The sequence below is a fragment of the Phodopus roborovskii genome, unplaced genomic scaffold, assembly GCF_943737965.1.
Source record: "Phodopus roborovskii unplaced genomic scaffold, PHOROB, whole genome shotgun sequence".
Lineage (NCBI taxonomy): Eukaryota > Metazoa > Chordata > Mammalia > Rodentia > Cricetidae > Phodopus > Phodopus roborovskii.
In genome coordinates, this window is record NW_026126410.1 from 20411884 (window position 1) to 20435775 (window position 23892).

Genomic DNA, 23892 nt, shown 5'->3' on the forward strand with positions numbered 1-23892 from the left:
CTTTTCTAATAGATATTCGTTATTTGAAAAAATAAAATTTGAAAACCATGACACATTATTAAATAGTATAAAGATGATTGTTACACTCCTAATCCTCAGAGATAATAATTAACATCTTAGGGTATTGTCTTCTAAACATTAAAGATACTCATATTTCATTTATAATAATAGTAATATGCTAGTTTCTTTCAACATATGATGAATTACATGAAATATGTCATTTATTTTTTAAACTAGTAAAAAATTTTTTTATGTTAATATTTTGTGTGCCACAAAATTAGGAAAAAAACGGAAATGTGAAGACATATATTTTGGTCACTGTTACATTTCTTGGAAGTCAATTATACAAACTTAATGGTTTCATGTGTGTTTTACATGCTTGCTTTCTCATCATTCTATGTGATTTCTTTGCCATTTATTTTGAGTAATATGACTACTTCCTTTAAGATCCTTTTCTTGCTGATTCTTGGCTTTTCATGTTTGTTTGCTAGACCACAGCAGTTTACATTTCAAGATTCAAGTAATTCTGTAGATTCATCAGCTTCTGACAGTGACCCTCTGAGACAGAGGTTTTCTATAAAAGCACACTCACGGCTACCCTACCTCATTATTTCTGATGGATACATGGTTACGACCCTTCGATTTCTTGATGACCAGTCTCCAACAGCGCTCATGAGGTCATTGCTAATTGATTCAACCCAGAGGCTTGAGAAAGCATACCAAAGTATGATGCTATCTAAGGTACAGTGCCTTTTGATATTCCTTTCAAAGTTAAAACTGTACCAACAGTAATATTAGTCCTTTTGACACTAGAAGTTTTAATTCCTTTAGAATTACAGATCAAATGTTGTGCTTGGAAATCATCCATCTGTTTTTCCTATAGCCAAAGTACAAAGGGCTGAACTTGCGATCACTGGATTCCTTAAGGTCTAGCCTGTTAAAGCGTCAAGGAAAGGAGGGTTCAGTACATGACAGTGTCCCCAGATTTCTGCAGGCAGAGGAAACAATGAAGTTAAGTGAAACTACAGATGTTCAGGTACTTATTAGTACATACTGATTATATCTAAGAAATTCATTGATTTTTGCTGTTGTTAAAGGAAATAGGAATTTGAGAACAATACAGTGATCCTATGCATAAGACTTGAATGGTATTAAATATAATTTCCCCCCCTTGTGTTTAGGATTCTGAAGGAGAAGAAGCTAATGAAGTTGAACAATTTCCAAACAACTCATTTCCTTTTTGTAACCAAAGAAAAGATCTACAGTTTAGCATTATCAAGGAAGGGAGATTGGAATTTGCATCTATGTTTGATACAGTTCATGCAAAGGATGATTCCAAGGATACAGACAGAACCACGGCAGAACTACATTGTATCCAGAAAAAACTACTTGCAGCTTGGACTATAGGAATTTCGAAAAATGTAACAGAAAAAAACTTGATGTTAAATTACACAGTACTTTGCATCACTCATTTTTTCTATGTTCTTCAGTTTATAAAATGTCCTTTGCCGAAGTTTGACCTGTTTTTAAATGAGAGTCTGAAGCATAATGCATGGGTCCTTTGTGTCTTTCAACTGTTCCATCAGTGTCTATCAGTCCACTATTGGGATATGAGATACAGACAAGATATGGGCCATTTGATAAAGCTGACCTCAAATACTGTAAAGCTTTTTCTGACTCAGCAACAAAAAAATGGGTTCTTCTCAGAGAAGCTTTTAGCCTGTCTTTCTTTACTCCGAATGGTTGCTGACCATTTAGATGGCATTTGCAGTCTTCACCCTGAGGCTGTTTCAGCATCAGCTGATGGGAGGAGAGCAGCTGAGCTGGACTCACTCATGGTCCATATTTTTCCAGCTTCCAAGGAAGGTTGGTCCTGGGACTCATTTTTGAAGATTTGTCCTCAAGTCACAAATCTTGTTCAAAAGCCAGGCCACAGGTATGAATAGTAATTCTATTACTAAAACACCCTAGATTTCTTATGCTGTTTTAAGAAGTGTATAATTTGGTAGTTTTTAGTGTATTTATAAGGTTAGTTCTAATCTCAAACTACTTTCTCATTCCAGAAGGAAACTTTGTAACCATTTGGATCCCAGCATTAAAATATGTTACTGTAAAAATATTTAAGTGCCTGTTTCAGAATAATAGGTTATCCCTGATATAGCTGTATGATTTTAAACATTTATTTTTTTTGAATTTATGTGTATGTATGTGTGTATTGAGGGGAGAGTTGCCTATGGACACCAGAAGAGGACATTGGATACTCTGTGAGCTGCCCAATGTGGGTGCTGAGATGTAAACTCAGGTTCTCTGGAAAAGGAACAAATGCTTTTAACCCCCAAGGCATCTTTCCAGCCTCTCTATATAAATTTTTTTCTATATATATGAATTTTATGTGTCAATCAAAAATTGTTTCAGGTTTTTTTTCCAAACATTAAAAAGCACACACTTTTTTTGGTCTTGGGCAGCCATAGTGATTTGAAAGTACACAATAAAATTAAGTATATATGAAAAATATATATATATATATAGGTTCATAAACCCTTTGTGAAAATCTTATGATTTTTATTGTATGAATTTTCTGGACTATGATCATTAACTTGGTCAGTGTGTTCTGTTATGTCTGGGAAGAAATCAAGCAAAGCATTGCTTCTGAAGGGAGCTAAGCTTGTCATTACTCATGGAATTTGTTTTTGATGATTATCTAATTTTGTGTACAGATTGATTGCTCTTTGGAGACTATTGTACAAAAAAACTTTATGGTATCAAGCACAGTTAAGCCGAAGAATTCCTGACAGTGACAGACAGTTAACTGAAAACATACCACATGAAGTATCTTTTGTCAAGACACTGTTATGTCATCTACAGAGTAACTTGCAGATGGCTGGGGATAGCTTGACTCAAGCCTTAGAACTTACACCTATCAATGGTCAGTATCTTATAATCAGTTTCTAATTCCTTGGGTGTGTGAAATGATTAGATGGGCTTTGGTTTTCCAAAATGAATTCACTTATTTGATTTTCAGAATAATTTCAGGCTGGAGATGTATCTATTGCATTTTAAAATGAAGTAAGCAAAAGTCTTATAATTGCCTATAACTAATTGTTGGGTAAAATCACCCTTAGGTGAAGAGTGCTTTCTGTTAGGATCATATGAAAAATCAGTTCACCTGTGGGAGAAGGCTCTACAAGAGACCCAAGAGAAAGGTAAGGGGGTTTAAAACAAGTGACACTGTATTGGTAAGAATATAAATTAACATTCTGCAGATTTTAAAATTTACAATATCTTACTGTTCAGTAGATTGTAGGGAACTTGACTGTCAGAAATACTGTACTGTATTTGAAATTATTCTTGATTTTAAAATCTTTTCAATGCTCTCTAGTTATGTTTCCTATCCATCCCACTCCCACCCTGTTTAATGATAAAACCTGCATTGAGTGTTAATAGATAAGAAATTAGGTTTATATCCTAAACACGTTTTTCCCTTTTAAAGGCACCACAAATATTTAAATAAGAATATCAAATATTCTGTCACCTTCCTACAGACAGTGAGAGAACCACAGAGATAAGCCTCCTGGCCTTTAAGAAATTAGAGTTTCAGGTTGAATGGAGAGTTGGAGTTAAGTATGATTTGGATGGGGATTTTGTAATGATATAGGACTCTAGGTTCCAAAAGCTGATGATGTCTTTGATGATATAGGGATGAAGGTGTGACTGAGATGAAAAAAGTTCGTAGGTGGTGGCTCTGTACCTGGCCTGAGTGTAGTTAGTGTCTGGTCAGAGCGCCAGGCTTTACATTTGATTTCTGACCGTGCTAGCTTTGCAAACTTGCCTTTTTCATCTACTTAGTGTTTTCTCAGTGCTTTCTGTGGCCCAGCTCTGCACAAGGCATTAGAGATACCAAAAACTTCCTTTTGTTATAGTCACTTATGTGGGCTGGGAGCACAAGAAGAGCACATGATCTCACTTTGTAGCTCTGGCTGGCCTGGAACTTACTATGTAAATCAGGATGCCCTTGAACTCAGAGTTCTGCCTACCTCTGCCTCCTGAGTGCTGGGATTACAGGCAATATTTAACACTTCATTTATTTATTTGTGTGGAGGGTTACACATCTGCTACAGCATACCTGTGGAAGTCAGTTCTCTTCCTCCTCAGTGTGGAAACTGTCTTAAACTCACATTGTCAGGTTTGGTGGCAAGCACCTTTGCCCATAGAGCCATCCTATCAGCCCAAGACACATTTTATAAGTAAAAAACTGTTCAAATAAATACAGAAGGTCCCTGATTTATGATAGTTGAACTTCAACTTTTAAGCTTTATGAGTGCATGAAGGCCATATGTATACAGTTTTTCCTGAGCTAGAAGTAATGCAATATGAAATATGTATCTTAGAGTTTTATTGCTGTGATGAGACACCATGACCATGGCAACTCATATAAAGGGAAACATTTAATTGGGGCTTGCTTAAAGTTTAAAGGTTTTGTCTGTGATCATCATGGTGGGACATGATGATGTGCAGGGAGACATGGTACTGGAGAAGGAGCTGAGAGTGCTACATCTTGATCCACAGCAAGCAGAAGGAAACTCTGTACCACACTGGGCATAGCTTGAATGTAGGAGACCTCAAAGCCTGTCACCACAGTGACACACTTACTCCAACAAGGCCATACCTCTTAATAGTACCACTCCCTATGGGCCAAACATTCAAACACATGAGTCTGGGGGCCATTCCTATTCAAACCACCATAGTATACGATACTGAAGAGCAGCAGTGTGTCTCAGCTTCTCATCAGCTGTATGATCACAAGGGAAACAACTGATATCCCATGGTGTACTGTGAAGTTTGGTAGGTTACATATGTAATTTCATTTTAAAAGATTTATTTATTTTTATTTTATGTGTATGAGAGTTTTGCATGTATGTCTGTGTACTATGTTTATGCCTGATACCTATGGAGGTCAGAAGAGGGTGTTAGATCCCTGGGAACTAGAATTACAGATGTTTTTGAGGCCCCATGTAGGAGATAGGAACCCATCCAAGGTCCTTTGCAAGAGCAGCAATGATCTATCTTTTCAGTTGACCTAAATGCTCTCTTGATTTATGAAACGTTTTTTTTTTTTTTTTTTTTTTTTTTTTTTATGATGGGTTTATTGGGAAGTAACCCTATATACATCAGGAGCACCTTTATAGTGCATTTAGGAAAGTCACTTGGGTACATTTGTGGATGGAGGGTTGTGATTGTACATGGAAGCAAGGCCATTACTCAGATGAAGAGTGTGAACCAAGGCCACATCAGTGGTCATGGAATGTAGTTTATGTTCAACAGACACATAGCAAGTTTGATCAGTAGAAATTGTGATCGAGTAGATTTGTGAGAAAAGTTTAATATAATTCAGTTTTAAGACCTAGTTAACTGTATAAAGGAGAGGGATTCTGTGAATTAGGAAGTTTTAGATGAAAACGGTTTCTTTAATGAGTCAACTGTGGGCATGTGGTTTCTAATGATGGACACTCATAGTAACAGTAGCTTCAAAGAATGGACTAGGAATGGACTAGAATTTGGCAGACTCAGCTGATGTGGTGTTCCTCTGACCTACAAGGACCTACAAGAACTCAGGCTCCTTTAGCTCTTCTGCTCTATTAATATTAAGGCTGTTTTGTGGGTCTGTGCTCCAGCCATCACTTTATGTTATTGGGGAGGGGTGGGGATGGGGTGAAGAGGATGAGGGAAAGTGCACTGCCTAGCTGAGTTAACTCCTGTAATCAGCCACTCTGTAATATTTACACAATATTATGTCTTGGTACACATGAGGGCTTAATGTAGTAATCCCAAATTTGCCATTCTTTCACTCAGAACTTAACTTGAGATAGAAGACCTTTGTGCTCTGGTGGTGGGAATTTGCATCTCTTCACCTATCATCTCAGGACCTACCTAAAGAAAACAAAATAGAACTTAAAATGAAAAGACCTAAGTATTGTTGACTTGCTTTTATTTATTTTTGTTATTATTTTTTTGAGATCAAATCTCACTTTGTAGTCCTGTCTAGCCTAGAACTCTCTGTGAAGGTAAGGTTGGCCTCAAACTGAGAAGTCCTCCTGTGTGTGCCTCTGAGTACTGGATTCAAGGAATGATCCACCATTTTCAATTGCTGTCCTGTTTTTAAATAAATTCTTTATTGAAATATAAAACAGATGCAAAAATCCTGTCTGTGTGGCACTAGCCAGAGAGTAGTCCCTTGATACCATGCTTGTCAGTTTAACTCTTTGCTGTTTTAGGAGGAAGACATACATGCTTTCTTCAGTCATGGTATTATCTCTCTATCTTGTTTTAGGAGGAAGACGTACATGCTTTCTTCAGTTACGGTACTATCTCTCGCTCTTGTACTGCCACCTCTACTGCTATAATTTGAACGATGCTCAAGGATTATGTGATCACCTAGTAAGAGAGATACTCAGCTGGTCCCAGTTACCTGTAAAAGGAAGTAAAGATTGCTCAGGTATGCTTTTTTAAAATCTGTCTATATTTACTGTCTGTCTGTTGTCTGTCTGTCATGGTTTTCTGAGACAGGATTTTTTTGTGTAATAGCCCTGTTAGAACTCACTTTGTAGGACAGGCTGGCTTTGAATTCACAGAGATCAGCCTGCCTCTGGCTCCCAAATGCTGGTATTGAAGATGTGTGCCACCACCACCTGGCTTGTTTCTTTATTTGCAACAGGGTCTTGCTGTGCTTCTTTCTGATTTTTCTTGGTACTCATGTAACCAGCTCCATGCTGGCCTTAGCCTCATCAGTGCTGGGATTATAGACACTTGCTATCCCACTGACTTAGTAGCATTAATTTTTATTTCGAGAAAAGACTGTTTGTACATAAAAATTGCTCTGCCTTTACAGTGACTGTTATTCTATGTAGACTTTAGACGTCAGCTTCTCAATTGTAGCACAGCTGCTCTTTGAGATTTATCCAAGAAGTCTTTAAAATTACTTCTCTCAAGGGGTCAATATGCCCACTTGCTTCCTAATTGCTTACAGAAGTTATCCCCCACTCTGGGCTTCTGCGTCACTCATTTGACTGTCCCTTTGCTGAACAGAAGCTTTTCAGTTTTGTGAAGTCCTACTGAGCAGTTGTTGGCTTTAATTACCGAGGGAATGGAATTGTGTTCAGGGAGTTCTTTCCTGCACCTGTACCCTGCAGAGTACTACCTGTGTTTTCTTCTAGCAGTTTCAGGTTTCACTTTGAGGTCCTTAAACCTGTTGAGCTCATTATTGAGCCAGGTGATAGATAGGGGTTTAATTTCATTTGTCCACATGTGGACATCCAGTTTTTCTAGCATTATTTGCCTTCATTTACTTTCTATTGCTATGATAAAACACTGACCAAAAAAAATCCCAGAGCTCTGGAGGTAGAGGCAGGTGGATCTCTGAGTTCCAGGCTAGCCAAGACACACTGTCTGAAAGCAATTAAAAAATAACCCCCACAAACCACCCCCCAAAATACTGACCAAAAGAAACTTGTGTAGAAAAGGGTTAATTCACATTACAGCTTACAGTTAATTTTACTTTATCATCATGAAGGGAAAACAGGGCAGGAACTACAGGCAGCAACTGAAGCAGAGCCCCTATAGGAGAGGAGTGCTTCCTTGTTTGTTTGTTTGTGTTTGTTTTTCAAGTCAGGGTTTCTCTTTGTAACAGCCCTGTCTGTCCTAAAACTCACTCTGTAGACCAGGCTGGTCTCAAACTCACAGAGACCCATTTGCCTCTGCCTCCTGAGTGCTGGGATTAAAGGCATGCGCCACCACTGCCTGTCGAGGAGTGCTTCTTACTGGCTTGCTCAGTATACTTTCTTTTACCACCCAGGACTTCCTGCTCTGAGGTGGCACTGTCTGTAGTCAATCATCAACCATGGAAATGTCCCACAGACCTGACCACAGGCAATCTGATGGATGCATTTTTCTTAATTGAGCTTTCTTTTCCTAGATAGCTCTAGCTTGTGTTAAGCCAACATAAAAACTAATCAGGATACACCATTTACTGAAGTTGATGTCTTTTCCTCAAGTTGTATTTCTGACATCTCCGTCTAATATCTTTGTAATGGCATGTACTTACTTAGGTTTGGGTCTTCTGTCCCATTCTGTTGATCTACTTGTCTTCTTTGTGTTTTAATTACTGTAACTAATACAGCTCGAAATCTGATTTGGTGATCTCTTTAGCATTGTTGTTTTTGTTTAGGATTTCTTGGCTATGTAAGGTCTTTTTTGTGTCTGTATGAATTTTAGTGCTTTTTTTCTTTTCTATTTCTGTTAAGAACATATTGTGATTGGAATTATATTAAATATGTAAATTGATTTTGGCAGGATTGTCATTTTTAGTAATATTCTACCAATCCATGAACATGGGAGATCTTTCCGTCTTCTAGTTCCTTTACCTCATTGGTTAGGTTTAGTCCTATTTTATTTGTTTTTTTTTTTTGTTTGTTTGTTTTTTTTTGTTTTTTTTTTTGAGGTTATTGTGAATGGAAGTGCATCCATGACTGTTGTATATAAAAATACTACTTTTTTTTATAAGTTGTGTGTGTGTGTGTGTTTTCTGCCACTTTTCTGAACATATTGTTTGTTTCTAGAAGGTTTCTGGTGAAATTTTTGGTATTTTTTTACATATATTATCATCTTCTAGAAATTGGGATAGTTTGACTTCTTTTCCTGTTAGTGCCCTTTTATTTTCCTTTTCTTGTCTTAATGCTCTAGCTGTAGCTTCAGGCACTGTATTGAAAGGCAGCTGTGTGCACCACTATACCACCAGTAAACCTCAAGTACTGTATTGAAAAGGAGCAGGATAGTGAACAGCAGCTCCAGCTGGACCCAGGCAAGGGATCTGGGCCACTCACCTAGCTGGAATGCACTAGGATGTGACTCCGATGGGCTTGAGCATGTAGGGGCAGTTCAGGGAGGGGCCTTGGAGACTCTTCTGGGTGGTGTACACTACAGTGTGACACTGAATGGGCCAGAGAGTGGGGGTTGTCTTAAGTAATGTTATTTTTTTATGGTTTGTTGAGACTCTCCTGTTGGTGTGCTGTATCCCTAGATTCTGAGAAGTCTCATTGTGAGTTTGCAGTGACTGGAAATGTACACCCTGAGGCAGCAGTCAGAGTTGTCCAGTGCATGGCCCGTTTCATGGCTGCCTACTTCACCAATGAACCACTCTGCATTCTGCCACCTCACAGTGTGAATGTCCTTCCACCACTTCATCTTAAAACAGGTATATGGTAAACAAGTGCTTTCCTGCCTTGCTTTTTACACCTGCTATCCACAGTGTCCTACGGCAATTGCATTGCTTTAAATTGTCGCTCAAGCTTGTCTCCATTTCTGAACCCATTGTTATTCTTTCTAACTTCCAGGCTAGCTGAGATTATAGGTGTGGGCTGCTACTCACAGCTCATATTAATTTTCCTCCCTCCCTCCCTCCCTCCCTCCCTCCCTCCCTCCCTCCCTCCCTCCCTTCCTCCCATCTTCCCTTCTTTCCTTCATTCTGACAGTAGGAGGTATTGAAGCCAGAGCTTCATGCATGCTTGGCAAGTGCCTTTTCTGTTATTGCTTGTTGGGACAAGGGTTCATATAACCCATTAAGCTCACTGTGTAGCCAAGGCCTTGAACATCTTTTAATCCTCTTGCCTTTGCCTCCCAAGTATTGTGAGTAACATGTACTGTACCTGACTGCCAGCACACGTGTGCGTGCGTGCGTGTATGTGTGTGTGTGTGTGTGTGTGTGTGTATACATACAGCAGCCAGAGAAGACCTCAGGCGTCATCTTCAGGCACTGTGTTTGTTTTTGAGTTGGGACAGGGTCTCTCACTGGGTTAAAATACACCAAATAAACTGGGTTGGTGGACCTGCAACTCAGAACAATATTATCTCTGCTGTCTGTCCAGAGATTTCTGGCATACACAAGCATGCCTTTCTTTTTTTAATGTGGGTTCTGGAGCTCAAACTCAGATCTTCATGTGTGTAAGGAAAGCACTTTATTGACTAAACACTCTCTCCAGACCCCAGTCATCTTTTATTTATTCTTTTTAGATGCAAACTAATGTATTAAGCATCTTATATGTTTTTAATATTTCCTGAAATTATGGGCTCTATGGATAATGTAAAATGAGATAGATATAGTCTTTATCTTCCACACTTCACACTCTGCTATGAAAAATAGGAACATATTTCTAAATAGTTTACAATTGTTGTATATTGCAATCCAATGATTTTTAAAGACTTGTTTTATTTTTAATTATGTATATTTGTGTGTGTGTATGTATGTGTGAGCACAGTGCCCAAGGAGGCTAGAAGAGGGCATTAGAATTTGGAACTGGAGTTGTAGGTGATCATGTGTGCTGGCAACTGAATCCTATCTGGTAGAGTCTCTGCTCTTAACCACTGAGCCATCTCTGTAGTCCCTGATATGGTACACATGTATGTACATTTTATGTAACTCACAATACTCACCTTATTTTGTGTAATGCACTCATTCTATTCTGCTGTGTTTCTTTATTTTTTAAAGGATGCTTGCGTTTTATGAATAGCCCATATGGAAGCACATATTTTAGTCTTAAAAAAAATCTGTCCTTGAGGGTATTTTATTATTATTATTATTATTATTCTGTATGTCTCTTTTTTGTTGTTTTGTAAAATATTAACTAAAGAAATTTAATTATTTAAGGAGACATGAGTTAGAGTACATGTATGCAATTATGATTTCATTTTCTCTAATTCACTCACAGAGCATTCCCTACGACTTATTCCTCTACAACATTCTAAGGTGGCCAGTTTTGTTAGAGATCAGAATCTTTCAAATGTTTGGACAGTTGAATATGCCCTCGAATTATTATTTATTGGTGGCCTGATTCCAGAGGCTGTGTGGTTGGCACATAAACTTGGAGACTGGAAGACATCTATTTCCATAGGCGTGGCCTTCCAGGTTTTCTGTAAGCATGATCGCAATTTTGTGAGGTATGAATTCTTGAAGTATTTATTTATTTTGTGTGTGTGCTTTTGGGTGCATATGTATCATAGTGCCTATGAGAAGGTCAGGGGACAAGTTGTGGGAATCACTTCACTCCTTCTAGCATGTATGATCTAGCGATTGAAGTCAGGTCATAAGGCTTGGCAGGAGGCATTTTTACCTTGCCAGCTGAACGTATGGATTTTGGGATAAGCAAGTATTGCATAATAATACCATCTTAAGTATCTTTGTATTTTTCTGGTTGATATATATATGTATGTGGAATCCTTCTTTCTGCATTGTGTGATAGAATCTCTTTCTAATGTTTTTGTCCTTGCTTCATAGTGTGGTAACTGTTGAGCTTTTCAAATATGACTAATGAGACCAAGGAGTTGGATTTTCAATTTAAAGTATAGAAGCAAATAACTATCTGTTACAGTGATTACTGTGTTGGACAATGGCTTACTTACTTTTGCTGAAGCACGTATTTAATATATTCATGTCAGTAATATCCTATAAAGTCAATTAGATAGTTTGTCACTTGGAGGTTGTTTTTTCTTCCCTTCCTGACCTATCTTTACGTTCTTTTCTCAACTTACACCTTCCATGTCTCCTCTTTCTGAATAAAATCCTGCTATGTAGTATATGTAGGCTGGCCTCAAACTCACTATCCTTCTACTTGAGTGCTGGGATAATAGGCATGCAGTGGGTGGGGATTTGAGTTTAGGCTAAGTAAATTAATCTCTAATTTTTTGTTTTTCAAGACAGGGTTTTTTTCTGTTATGTCACTATGGACAGTCTCTTATGTAGTTTGTATATATGATCCAACATGTAACTGATCAGCACAAAACTTGTCACAGATATTTTAATGGGTGCTTTTTGTTTTTTGTTTTTGTTTTTTTTTGGGGGGGGGTTTTCAAGACAGGGTTTCACTGTGTAACTCTGGCTATCCTGGAATTCACAAAGATCTGCCTGCCTTTGCCTCCCGAGTGCTGGGACTAAAGGCATGTACCACCACCACCCAGCTTGGATATAAAATTTTTAAGGTGCTTAGATTTTATCATAAATAGGACAAAATATTATATTTGCATAGTGTATGATATAGCATTCAGGAGCATAATGGAGAGAATGGGAATAGCAAGTCAGGTGAAGGCCAGAAACATTCTGTGTGGGAGGTGTCCTTTTAGATGTACACTGGAGGGTAGGTAGCACTTTGATGAACTGAGTAGCTAAGGAGTGAGAACATCTTAAGTGTGAGCAAAAGCATTTGGCAAAGAAGTTTAGGGTTAGTTTGGGTAGAGTACATGGGAAGGATGGCAAGTGAGAATGGAGAAATATTGTGTCCTCTGAAAACCCTTAACGTAGTGTTTCCTTTCTGTAAGCAAATGACTCCATATATTTTTAAATATGTTTACTTCTTGATGTAAAAATCTTTTCTTTTTCTAAAAATTTTATTTCTTATATTTGATGTCATTTCAGGTCCAAGAAAAAGGGTATGGACCTACCATTAAATATGATACCAGCACAGATTTTCCAGGAAAAACTACAGTGTTTTTTAGGTCAGCCAGTCTCTTTGGAAGCAAAAAATGAAAAGGGATCAAAATATAAGCAATTTACAGGTATGTTACCTACATGCATTCTAAGTGTATCAGGTTAATATAAACCTGTGCTATTACAAAAGCTTATGAATATTTAGAAATATGAACACCTTGACAAAATTATCTATAATCATGGGAGCATCTAAGTTGATGTCAGAGGAGCTGGTATGGTAGCTTAGAGGCAGAGCACTTGCCTGGTATATGCTTTGCTCAGGGTCTGATCCTGAGCATGGCAAGAGGAAGGAAAACTGGTGTCAGTGAAAACATACTGTGGGCTGCGGATGCAGCTCAGTAGTAGAACATTTGCTTGAACATTCATCCCTTCCTCCTGCCTCATGCTCCTGTGTGCTGGGACTACAGGCATGAGCTGCTGTACCTTGCTAATGTTGCCCTGTTTCATGTTTGATAGATCCCATTGAAGAAGAAGATGCTAATCTGCTGTTTGGGTCTGTGCAAGAAGTGCTGAAAGCGTCCGTCATGGCTGATGCAGATATTGTTTCGGAGACACTGCAGCTATTGATGAACTCTGCCAAGGACTTCAGTAAGAAGCTGTGGGGCTTGGTACCTGTCGATTTGTATCTTCCAGCACCTCCGTTGTATTGTCCCCAGCCTGCTGTTCTTAGTGAAGTAAGCTCAGTGCACTCTTAATGAGAGTTGATTCTTGTCTACTTTTAAAGATAACCTGATAATAGTGATCTTGTTACAAATGCAAGAGCTGTAGATAAACTTCTGATTTCCAGCAAAGTATGGCCTTAGGTAACATACCAAACAGCTGTCTAAGAAATAGGTAACTGTTCTGTTGTCCTCAGGAACATGGTGACAATCTTCTTCTAAAAGCTGAAAAAGATAACCGCCAAAAGCTGTCTGGAATCCTGCAGAGAGTGCTCTTGCTTTTCCGGGCAGCTCGATGTTCTTTTGCTGTAGCTCAGTGGTACATCTTGCAGCTGAGGTGGGCAAGAAAAGTCATGCAGAAGGTATGGACTGTCTTAGTCATTCAAGTGTTGTGCAAGACTCTGAGATGTGCTCACATTCACTCCAAGTGCTTCTCCTGCCCTGTGAGTCAAAAATTTGAGCTTATTTACAGTAAACAACTCAGGCAAGGTTTTTCTGTGAGTCTCTGGGTTGGCTCACCCTGTAAGGTAATAGAAAGTGTCACATAGAGTAAATTCCTCCAGACTGTACATACTCATTCCACCCCTACACCATGGGAAATTTCTTCTGTTTAGGACTCCATCCCCACACTTAACCCCGAGCTCTGTCCTGTGGCAACCTCAATGGTTCCAAGCGTGGCAAAATTAAGAGTGAATCCTTGGCTGTTTACTACCAGGAATCTTTTTTCCTGGCTAGGACTTCCTTTGCTGTCCTCTGAGATGTGCAGTTTGATTGTGTGCCTCCCATGCCCTTCCATCCTGATTTCTGTTGACTCACCTGTACTCAAGCTGCAGCTCACTGCAGGCTGCTTGTGCTGTAGCATGGGATCTTTGCTGCTTATGTTTTGTGTGGGTTTTCTTGATTGCCTGGCCTTGTAGTTTGCTGTAAAGCTTGTTTGCTACTGATGATTAACATATTCTATTATTCTTTTCAGATTCGAGTGAAAGGGTCCCTTCCTTCGCTTAGTTCTTTCCCTGAATCCTTACTTAATTACTGTAAAGGAGGGATAGCATTCATTAGACCTGGAGCGGCTGGAGACCACAAGCTTGATGAAGTTTCCATCAAAGCACTAGGTTTGTCAGAAATGAGTTACTCTGTTAGAACTCAGCAGCATATGAACTGTAATATGCTTTTCACCTGGTTTGGGGAAGTTTTAAACTATCGACTCTAGCTGATACTCTACTTAGGGGCTTGCACTTAGACACTCTGACACTTATGTATGTATGTAGATGGCTTTATAGGCATGGTAGTAAATTAAAATTTTATTACATATAAGACAAATCGTGCCAATTATGACGCTATTGTTGCTTCCTTATTTAAATAATTTTAGCACTTAAGAATGCCTTTCTTGTAGTCATTCCTTTGCAGTGAAGATATACTTACTGCCTCAGTGTTAAGTGGGCAGGCTTTGAACCTGTCTGTATGACAGGTTGATTTAACCCCTGAAACCCACATGGTAGAAAGAGAACTGACTCTTGCATGTTGCCCTCTGATATTCATGTGAAAGCCTGTGGGACATGCACAACCACAAACTCAGAAATTAGAAACGTGCCTGCCAGGTATGAAGTCCTGGGTTCAATTCCCAGTGCTATAGTAATATTCTGGGTGATGTACATTATAGAGTTGTGTTGGAACTGAAAAATATCTACAATATACTATGAATTTATAAAGCACATAAATCAGAAGAAAGTAGATTAATCATTTACTCTGTAAATTTGTTTTTATATCATCATGCAACTAATATTTGTAAAATATTCTAGAATAATAGATATTAAAGTTCTGGAATGAGCGCCATGACTTGTATATAAGGTGTTTACAATGAACACATTTTTGTTTCTGTTGTTTTGGAATGTGAATGTGTGTATTCTGATTTACATGTTTGTGTGTGTGTACGTGCAAGCATGTGTATGTATGCATGTGGAAGCCAGAGGTTGACATCGGTTATCTTTCTTGATAGCTCTCCACCTGATAATGGAGGTGCCTCAGTTGATTACAAAGCTCATTGATTTGGTTAGTCCAGCTAGCCACCTTATTCTGGGGATCCTCCATTCCCCCCCCCCCTCTTTTTTCAAGACAGAGTTTTCTCTATGTTGCCTTGGCTGTCCTGGAACTGACTCTGTAGACTAGGCTGTTCTTGAATCTCAGAGATCCACCTGCCTCTGCCTTCCTAGTGCTGGGATTAAAGACATGTGCTGTCATTACTTGTTTGCCTATTTGTTTGTTTTTCCAGACAGTGGTTTTCTGCATAGCCCTGTTTTCTGCATAGCCCTGGCTGTCCTGGAACTGGCTCTGTAGACCAGTCTGTCCTCATACTCACAGAGATCAGCCTGCCTCTGCTTCCCAGGTGCTGGAATTAAAAGCATGCACCACCACTGCCCAGCCCATCCTCACCTCTTAAGTGCTAGAGTTACAGTGTGCTGCCACTCCGGCCCAAAGTCTGATCCTTGTACTTGATTAGCAGCAAGTACTTTACTCATTGAACTATCTACCCCCCCCCACATTTTTATTTTATAATCATCAGAATAAGTACATTTATTTTGAAAACAGATAATCTGCAGATGTAATACATAATTTTCTTTTTCATCTATATTTTTTAGGTTGCTTTAGAGAACTTTGTGCTTTGTGCTGGATGCTGCATATCCGGGATAAATTATCATATAGTTGTAGGCAGTATCAGAAGGCAAGAGAAAATGTGAAGGTGGAAAAGGTATTTATCAACTCAAGAATAGAAAATAAACATTACTTGGAAAATTATTGCTTAATAAAAGAGTTTACTCCTTGTAGTACAGTATCTTTTGAACTCATCTGATCTGTCCATGTAAACTGAAAATACAACCTTCTCCATGCCCACACAGGACCACGGAGTGGAATTTGATTCTTGTGTGGTTGAGCACTGTTTTCATGCACTGGAGTGGGCCTATAGAATGCTACCATTCTCTCGATTTTTTAATATGGAAGAACTTATTCAGGATATAATTTTGAGCCTTATTGGAGAACTGCCACCAATCAGGAAGGTAATAAATAAAATCTGAATCATAGATCCTAAGGGATTTTTGTTTTAGTTAAGGATGATGCTGCCTTTTCCTGTCAAGTGATTGCACTTTGCATAATGTCCTCCAGTTTCAGAAAGACAAGCATGATCTCACAGGTGGACTAAATAAAGCTCATGGAAGCAGAGAGCAGAATGGTAGTTGCCAGGCTAGGGGTGTCTAGAAATAGGGGGGTGTTAAAAGTACGGTAAAAAAAGGGTCATGTCACCGCTCACTACATCATCATCCTTCTTAAGCCTCCAGTATCTTCTATGTTTCCTGGAACAGCTTTTCCATAGCTCCTTGAGGTTAGTAGACTGATCTCTCTCAGATTCATTTCAGTGCAATATTTTCCACAGGAGAAATTTTTTTTTTTTTGTTGGTTCTAAGTGCATAGAGAAAAATAAACTATTTCTTGATTTTTTTTTTTTTTTTTTTTTAAGTGGAGGTGATGAGCAGATGTTGACTTAAGGATCCAGATTTGCATTTATAAGATAAATTAGTTCTTGTAGCTAGTGCACAGCATGGTGACTGTAGTTAATGACATGCTGTGATTTCCCTGAAATTTGATAAAGGAGATCTTAGGTTAAGTGTCTTACACTGTTTGTGAATGCAGGGATTGCTGTTTGGTGATTGACATCCTAATTTGGCTAGGATATTCAACATGCATTATACATCAGGTTATCACATCCTATACGTTGAACATAAATAGTTTTGTCAAATACTTTAAAATATAATAAAAAAGAAAGAAAACCTATGCTGATTTCTGGTTGCTTGGTTGAACATCAAAAGATTATTAAGTAGACATTTGTGTTTTGACTTAAAGTGTTTGAAGAATTAAAAAGAAAAGAAACTGATGTTGGTCATACAATTTTTTTTTTTCCTGAAGGTAGCAGAAATTTTTGTGAAAGCATTTCCCAATCCTGAGGCCATAAGGGTTCCTTTAAGAGAAAAGTACCACTCTCTTCAACAGAAACTCAGACATGGGGTTGTGAAAGGTATTTACTATTTCTCATGTTTGATGGATGCATTGTTGAAGATTTATTTTTATTTATATGTATATGCTGTGTGTGTGCAAGTGCCTTTGGAAACCTCAGTTCCCTTAGAGCTGGAGTTACAGGCAGTTATGAAAATATTTGTTGTCTGCCACCTAGGTATCTGAATTTCTGCCTTAATGGTAGAGAATGAGCAAATAGATGCATTACCCCACTCCAGAGCTAATTAATGGGGTTAGTCTGTTGCTAGATGGAGCTGACTTCACGTCATAACTCTGTCGGTAATCGTGTCTTAGGCAAGTTGCTCAATCTCTTGAGGCCTCATTTTTTAATTTATAAGCAAAATGGTTATTCTGTTACCTTCTTGATCGATATGTATTGAGAAAGAATTAAACAAAGTAAGAGACTTATATAAAATGAGCAGATAGTCTAGGGTGCCCTGTAGGGAGGATCATTTGAGCCCATGCTTTCAAAACCATTCTGATTAACACAACAGGATTTCACCTGAAATGTGAACTAAAATAGAGCATATGGTCTTCACATATTTCATGGACTTATTGAAAACTAGTGCTTTTTCTCCTTGCTTAAAGTGATTTTATCCTGTCCAAGTTTTTGTTTTTTTTTTTTTTTTTTACTGTGGCAAAATGTATAGAACATAAAACCTCCCATTTAACCTTTCTCTTCCCTCCCTCCCTCCCTCCCTCCCATTTGCCATGATGGACCCTCCCATTTGCCATGATGGAGAACAGACCCTTGGCCTCTTGGCTTCTTATTCATGCTCTGCCACCAAACTACAGCAGTCATGGAAAATCTTAAATGTCTTAAAAGTACTGTGTACTTTGAGTTGTGCATTGCACAATTATACTTACAAATTTCTTGATAGTTATTTATTTATTTATTTTGGTTTTTTGAGACAAGGTTTCTCACCTTGCTCTGTAGACCTGGCTGGCCTTGAACTCACAGAAATCTGCCTGCCTCTGCCTCAGGAGTGCTGAGACTAAAGGTGTGTGCTTCCAACGTCTGGCTGATCCTTCTGTCTTCTAAAATATCTTCTATGTATTAATAATGCTTACATTTTTAATAGACAATCCTGGAAAACCTTAACCTTGCTGTTATTTATCATTACATGGAGTAAGAAAGATTTAATTCTTTTTTCCTTTCATTAGGAATAGAAAATAATCTTTGTTATTCTTTATTCATAATTATATCTTTTTTTAAGAAGATAAAATTGCTTTTATTTGCTCATTTCTACATTGAGACACTTTTCAGTGACACCATTGGCCTGAGATTTTTTTGGTAGTCTTTTCCTACTACATAATTGCAACCAGTCATTTTATGGGGCTTTTCCTCTGAACCAGTTCTGCAGAGACTTATCTATCCCTTAATTTCTCTTTGTCATCAACCTTAAGTAGGTTGATTTGGTGCTCCTTAAAAGGGCCTCAACTGTCTTCACATAGAAGCTTCTCATGGATGGATGCCAGCAAACAAAGCCTGTGAGAGCTTCGTGAGTTAGGCTGACAGGATGAAGGAGTTCTTCAGAACCTTTTAGAAAGTCATATGAACATCCTTTACACCTTCTTCAACTGTGGCGGGTTTTGTTTGTTTGGTTTTTAGATGTGGCTGACTTATAATCCTCCTGCCATAGCCTCCTGAGTTGGTACAAGATGCACAGGTGCACATGTCCACACCTGACTTACCCAAAAATTGTTTTCCCTGAGGATATACTTTTTAAAAAGGGGAGAGAGGGGGATCTTAGTTCTTTGCCTTTTTTTGTTCCTTAATGAAAGCCTTATTCAGCTTCTAAAGACGTAGGGTTTTTTGGTTTTGTTTTGTTTTTGTTTGTTTTTCTTTTGGTTTGGGTTTTTTTGTTTGTTGTTTGCTTTTTTTTGGGCCTAGTTTCCAACAAATGCAAAAAAAGAAAAAACAAAACAAAACAAAACTGTAAGAATATGGAAATAAGCCTTAGTAGTTAGTTTGATTCCTTGTCCCTGACAGACTTAGGTCTCTCTTTCTCCCTCCTTCTCCCCTTCCTTTTCTTCCTTCCTTCCTTTGACCTAGCCTTGCTAGGCTGACCTGGAATTTAGTGTGTAGACAAGTCTGGCCAGAACCTGTTCTGATCCTCCTGACTCTCCCCCGAGTGCTGGGATTACAGACATGTACTATACTGTGCCTGGCCTTAAATTTTGAGTTGAAACGTTTTTAATGACCACTAAGGCCTTTGGTTCCTTTTCTCCTAGGTCCACAGACTGAAGAACTGATGTCGGTGGTCATGCGTTCTGTCCATAAAGTGAGGTTAAAAGCCCTGAAACGTGTGCAGAGGAACATAGGTGCTTCTGAGATGAATGTCTGGGAACCAGATGAAGAGGAAAAACCAGATGCTGCTCCCGCCTCTGACAGGCTGTCCCTAGGGACTAGTTTGAGCAGAAGTACACTCACAGAGCTGGGCAGTTCCCTGGCACACAGTGATGCAGACACATTCTCTGAAACCTTGTCTTCTGAAGAAAAATCTTGGATACACTTCTATCAAAGGTACACCTGGGAACCCCTAATGCATTTGCCCTCTCCTGGAAAAGAGTGCAAGTGATGAGCTGATATCCAACCCAGAGACCTCAACAAAATAAAACATAGATAAGTGCCAGCCTCTATACTCACAGGAAATTCATTGAAAATATTACTGACATTACTGAATGATTTTGACATCTAAGATGCCAATCAAATGAGTAGACAAAATTCAGTGGAGGATTTTGAGTTCTTTATTTTTCAATAATCTTTAGATTTTAGTGTATGTATTTATTTTGAGACAGGATCTTATTATATAGCCTTAGCAGGCCTGAAACTCAAAGATCTGCCTTCCTCTGCATCTTTTTTAGTGCTGGGATTTAAGGTGTGACCACCATGCCCAGCTTAACCTTTAGACTTAAATACAAGTTGAGCATACTTAATTTTTTTTTTATTTTTTTTTTTTTTTTTTTTTTTTTGGTTTTTTGAGGCAGGGTAACTGTATTACTTTGGAGCCTGTCCTGGAACTAGCTCTGTAGAACAGGCTGGCAGAGATCCGCCTGCCTCTGCCTCTCCCTCCTGAGTACTGGGACTAAAGGTGTGTGCCACCAACACCTGGCTGGAACATACTTAATTTAAAAATCTAAAATATGAAATTCAGCTTCAAAATCCAGTAAAATACTGAAAGTTGAAAGTTTACGCCTGATTTCTTGTGACAGGGCAAAGTCAAAATGGAGGCACACTAAGAATACTATATAAACTTACCTTTAGGCCACTAGATATAAGAATTATGGGATTATTTGAAATGCACATGAATCTTGTGTTTGTTTTGTTTTTAGTGTTGGAGCAAGAACCCAGGCTCTTGCTCATTACAGAAAATTGTTTCATCACCAAACTATACCATACTTGGACCTTAATTCCAAGATATCTCATTACATATATACAAATATTAGTGCCCCTCTCAAAAAATAAACCCACCCACACTAAAAATACTTCTAGTCCCAAGAATTTCAGATAAGGGATACTCACCTATAGTTTCACATGATTGGGTTAGCCTTGCTATGGTTTGAGGACCCAAAGGAGGGAGCTTGCATGCAAGTTTTTAGAACTTGTTCATAAATTCTTTGTTTGTGGTATAAACCTGTGATTTAAGCCATTGGATTTTGTTTATTTTGGTTAACATTTTAGTAACTACAATGAAATATGCCTCATTTGACTTAAAAACTATATAATCAATAATAACTTACATCTTAAGTTAAATTATATCTACTGCAAGCATACTTGAACAAGATCTAATAACATTTTAATTGTGTACTTGTTTAACAAAGCAGCTGTCCTTAAATACATAAGCATACTTTACAGGCTTCCTTTGTGTATTCTGGGTATGCAGACATGCATTCACCTGGGCCCAGGTACCTTACAGCTTTTCTCTTACTGAGAGATCTGAGAATCTAGCAGCTGAAAAGTCACCTGACAATTGTGACTGACAACTAAGGTGCCTGCCAGTAGGCTTGATAGCAGCTGTTTGTTTTCATTGTAGTTTGAAGAGATCCCAAGTATTTGTGTAATTGAACTACTTGTTCACACTGTGTGGGTGCAGGGGTTGATAGTCAGTGGAAAGAGAAGCATGGAACTCTAGATGTATATAGGTGACTTGTGAGTTTTGTTGACTTTGGTTTTCTAAGTTTTTGTTAGAGAACCATTTTTCACCTTCTGAATGAACATTTATAGTGTGTGTGTGTGTGTGTGTGTGTGTGTGTGTGTGTGTGTGTGTGTGTGTGTGGTCTATGGGGGATAAGCACATGCCATTGTATTCCTCTGGCAGTCAGAAGACAGCTTGAAAGAACTGGCACTCTCCTTCCATTGTGTGGATTTCAGGGATCAAACTCAGGACATGAGGTTTGGCTGCAAGTTCTTTTACCCACTGAGCCATCATCCCAGCCCTGGTGAACTTTACATGAATACACTTTGATTTCTTTTAGTGCCTAGTTTGCATATTGTACTTTTGAAACTATTTATTTTTACCTCATGTGTATGTATGTGTACAATGTGTGTGCCTGGTTCCTATGGAGATAAGAAGGCATTTGATCTCCTGAAACTGAAATTACAGGTAGTTTTGAGCTGCTGACATGGGTGGTAGGAGCAGCAAGTGCTCGAAGCTGCAGAGCCATCTCTCCAGCCCGATGTCCTTCCGACCTTATAGATTTGTCTGCTTCTTAGAGATCATGTTAGCTCATCATGCTATTTGAAGGATGGTAATTGAAACACACAAAAAGATACATGACTTGATCAGTACAGAAAATGTTTTAAAATCTTTATGAGATCAATTTTAATAAACACTGGCTAAATTTATCTTTTCTTTTTCTTTTTCTTTTTTTCTTTTTTCTTTTTTTTTTTTAAAAAAAACCATAGACGTGCCCCAAGTCATATGGAATTAACACTGGTTGGTAAGCCCAGTGATAAAAAGAAAACATGCAATCAGAAAGAGAGCTCCCCGAGGAAAGAAGATCAGGACACGTTAGGGAAAAAAGCACTTCCTACAGTTGGTGTTTGGGAATTTGAGCGTGATGATGATGAATATATTAATTTCCTTGAGCTTTTCTTGAGCTATGTTCTTGAAAGGGACCTTTGTTCCAGTGATCCTGGCATTCCATTTCTGACAAGTTTTTCTGGGCACCTCAGAGAACATGAACTTAATTCTTTACTTTTTGATGTGCATACAACATTAAAACGACGCCAGAGCAAAGCCAGAAGTGAGAATGTGTATAGAGCTGGGTCTTGCTTTGCTGTCATTCCTGAGTCACATGAATGTGAACAACTCTTCTCTCTAAACAGCATGTGTGCCCAAAATGTAGAAAGCCAGGTGGTTTCAGCTCCAGATCTAGTTAACCAGTCAGCAAGCACTTCCAAGAACCTTCTACCTGAAATCACAAAAAATGAAAGAAAGGCAGGATTGTTTGGCTTAAAACAAAAGCCAATTTATAGAAGTCAGGATGACAAAAGAGAGAAACCTCTAATGCAGAGACCATCAAACCAGTGCTTTTGGATTCCCAAGTCCATTCAGCCTGGAGGATACCGTTTCCGAGCAGTTGAGTGCAGTGCTGCCAGCCCACAGGAAGATCTTCCTCTGGCACTTGGGAACAGGTTCGGACACATTGGGAGGCTGGTGGAGTGGATGGTACGGTGGTCTGACCGAAGACTCCTCTGTGACTCTGGAGTCCCTCAGCCGTCCTGTACATATAGTCCAGTCCTTCGTGTAAAGACCTCGGCAGCTGCCATTCTTACCTCTCTGTGGCTTCTGGCTCAACCCTACTGTGCTGCATATAGGACAAAAAACAGCATTATTAAGGTAATTATATCAACCACTTACTACAAATGAAGAAAGGACCATTTAAAACTGTTTAAATAACATCAAAGTAACAGAAAGTTAATGTCAGTATTAGTTATACTCTCTATCACCCAGTGTGACAGAGTTTTTCTTTCTTAACGAGATTCCTTCCTCTTATTCTTTAATAAAATTACAGTGGCCTGGCCAATGTCCGTGCACTTTTAATCCCAGCACTCAGGAGGCAGAGGCAGGTAGATCTCTTGAGCTTGAGACCTGCCTGGCCTACAAAGTGAGTTCTAGGACAGCCAGGGATACACAGAGAAAAGCTTTCTCGAAAAACAAACAAAAACATAAAAACAATGACAGCAAAAAAGGAAAATTACAATGAAAGTTCTTTTAGGGAGGCCGTGAAGGTTTTAGGTTTTATGTTGTTTGTACGCAATAAAAAGGGAAGAAAATGATTTGGTGACATTACTGGTAACATGCTATGCTGAAGAAAACTACTGAACAGTATGGGTTTCCCTCCCAGACCCCAGGTTAGGCACAAACCACACCCAAACACCTGTTTCACAGAGAGACTCTTTATTAAGCAGGGAAGAAAGGTTGAAGTGTCTTTCTGACTCAGGCAGAAAAACAGCAGTAAATGTTCTTGCAGGTGTCTTTCTTAGGAGAAGAAGGGGAGATCTATGTTAGAATGAGCTAGGGTGTGGTGGTAAAGGAGATAGCAGACAGGGGAGAAGGGAAATGGGACAGGAGGAAAACGGACTGCCTCTGGGTAGAGGAGACAGATGTAGGTCAGGAGGAGGAAGTGGCC

General features: G+C 38.8%; 1 protein-coding gene across 1 annotated transcript in view; it reads left to right on the top strand.

Annotated features, from left to right (window-relative positions):
- Cplane1 (ciliogenesis and planar polarity effector complex subunit 1) overlaps window positions 1-23892 on the top strand; it is a 77221-nt gene that overhangs the window by 10635 nt on the left and 42694 nt on the right. Inside the window, exons 9-25 of the mRNA XM_051182522.1 lie at window positions 492-741; window positions 884-1036; window positions 1182-1936; window positions 2718-2926; window positions 3123-3203; window positions 6329-6493; window positions 9074-9247; window positions 10758-10986; window positions 12458-12597; window positions 12986-13203; window positions 13386-13550; window positions 14162-14300; window positions 15825-15934; window positions 16083-16241; window positions 17146-17254; window positions 19489-19780; window positions 22163-23099. Coding sequence (XP_051038479.1) covers window positions 492-741; window positions 884-1036; window positions 1182-1936; window positions 2718-2926; window positions 3123-3203; window positions 6329-6493; window positions 9074-9247; window positions 10758-10986; window positions 12458-12597; window positions 12986-13203; window positions 13386-13550; window positions 14162-14300; window positions 15825-15934; window positions 16083-16241; window positions 17146-17254; window positions 19489-19780; window positions 22163-23099 — 4285 coding nt within the window. The remainder of the gene's footprint in view (window positions 1-491; window positions 742-883; window positions 1037-1181; window positions 1937-2717; window positions 2927-3122; window positions 3204-6328; window positions 6494-9073; window positions 9248-10757; window positions 10987-12457; window positions 12598-12985; window positions 13204-13385; window positions 13551-14161; window positions 14301-15824; window positions 15935-16082; window positions 16242-17145; window positions 17255-19488; window positions 19781-22162; window positions 23100-23892) is intronic.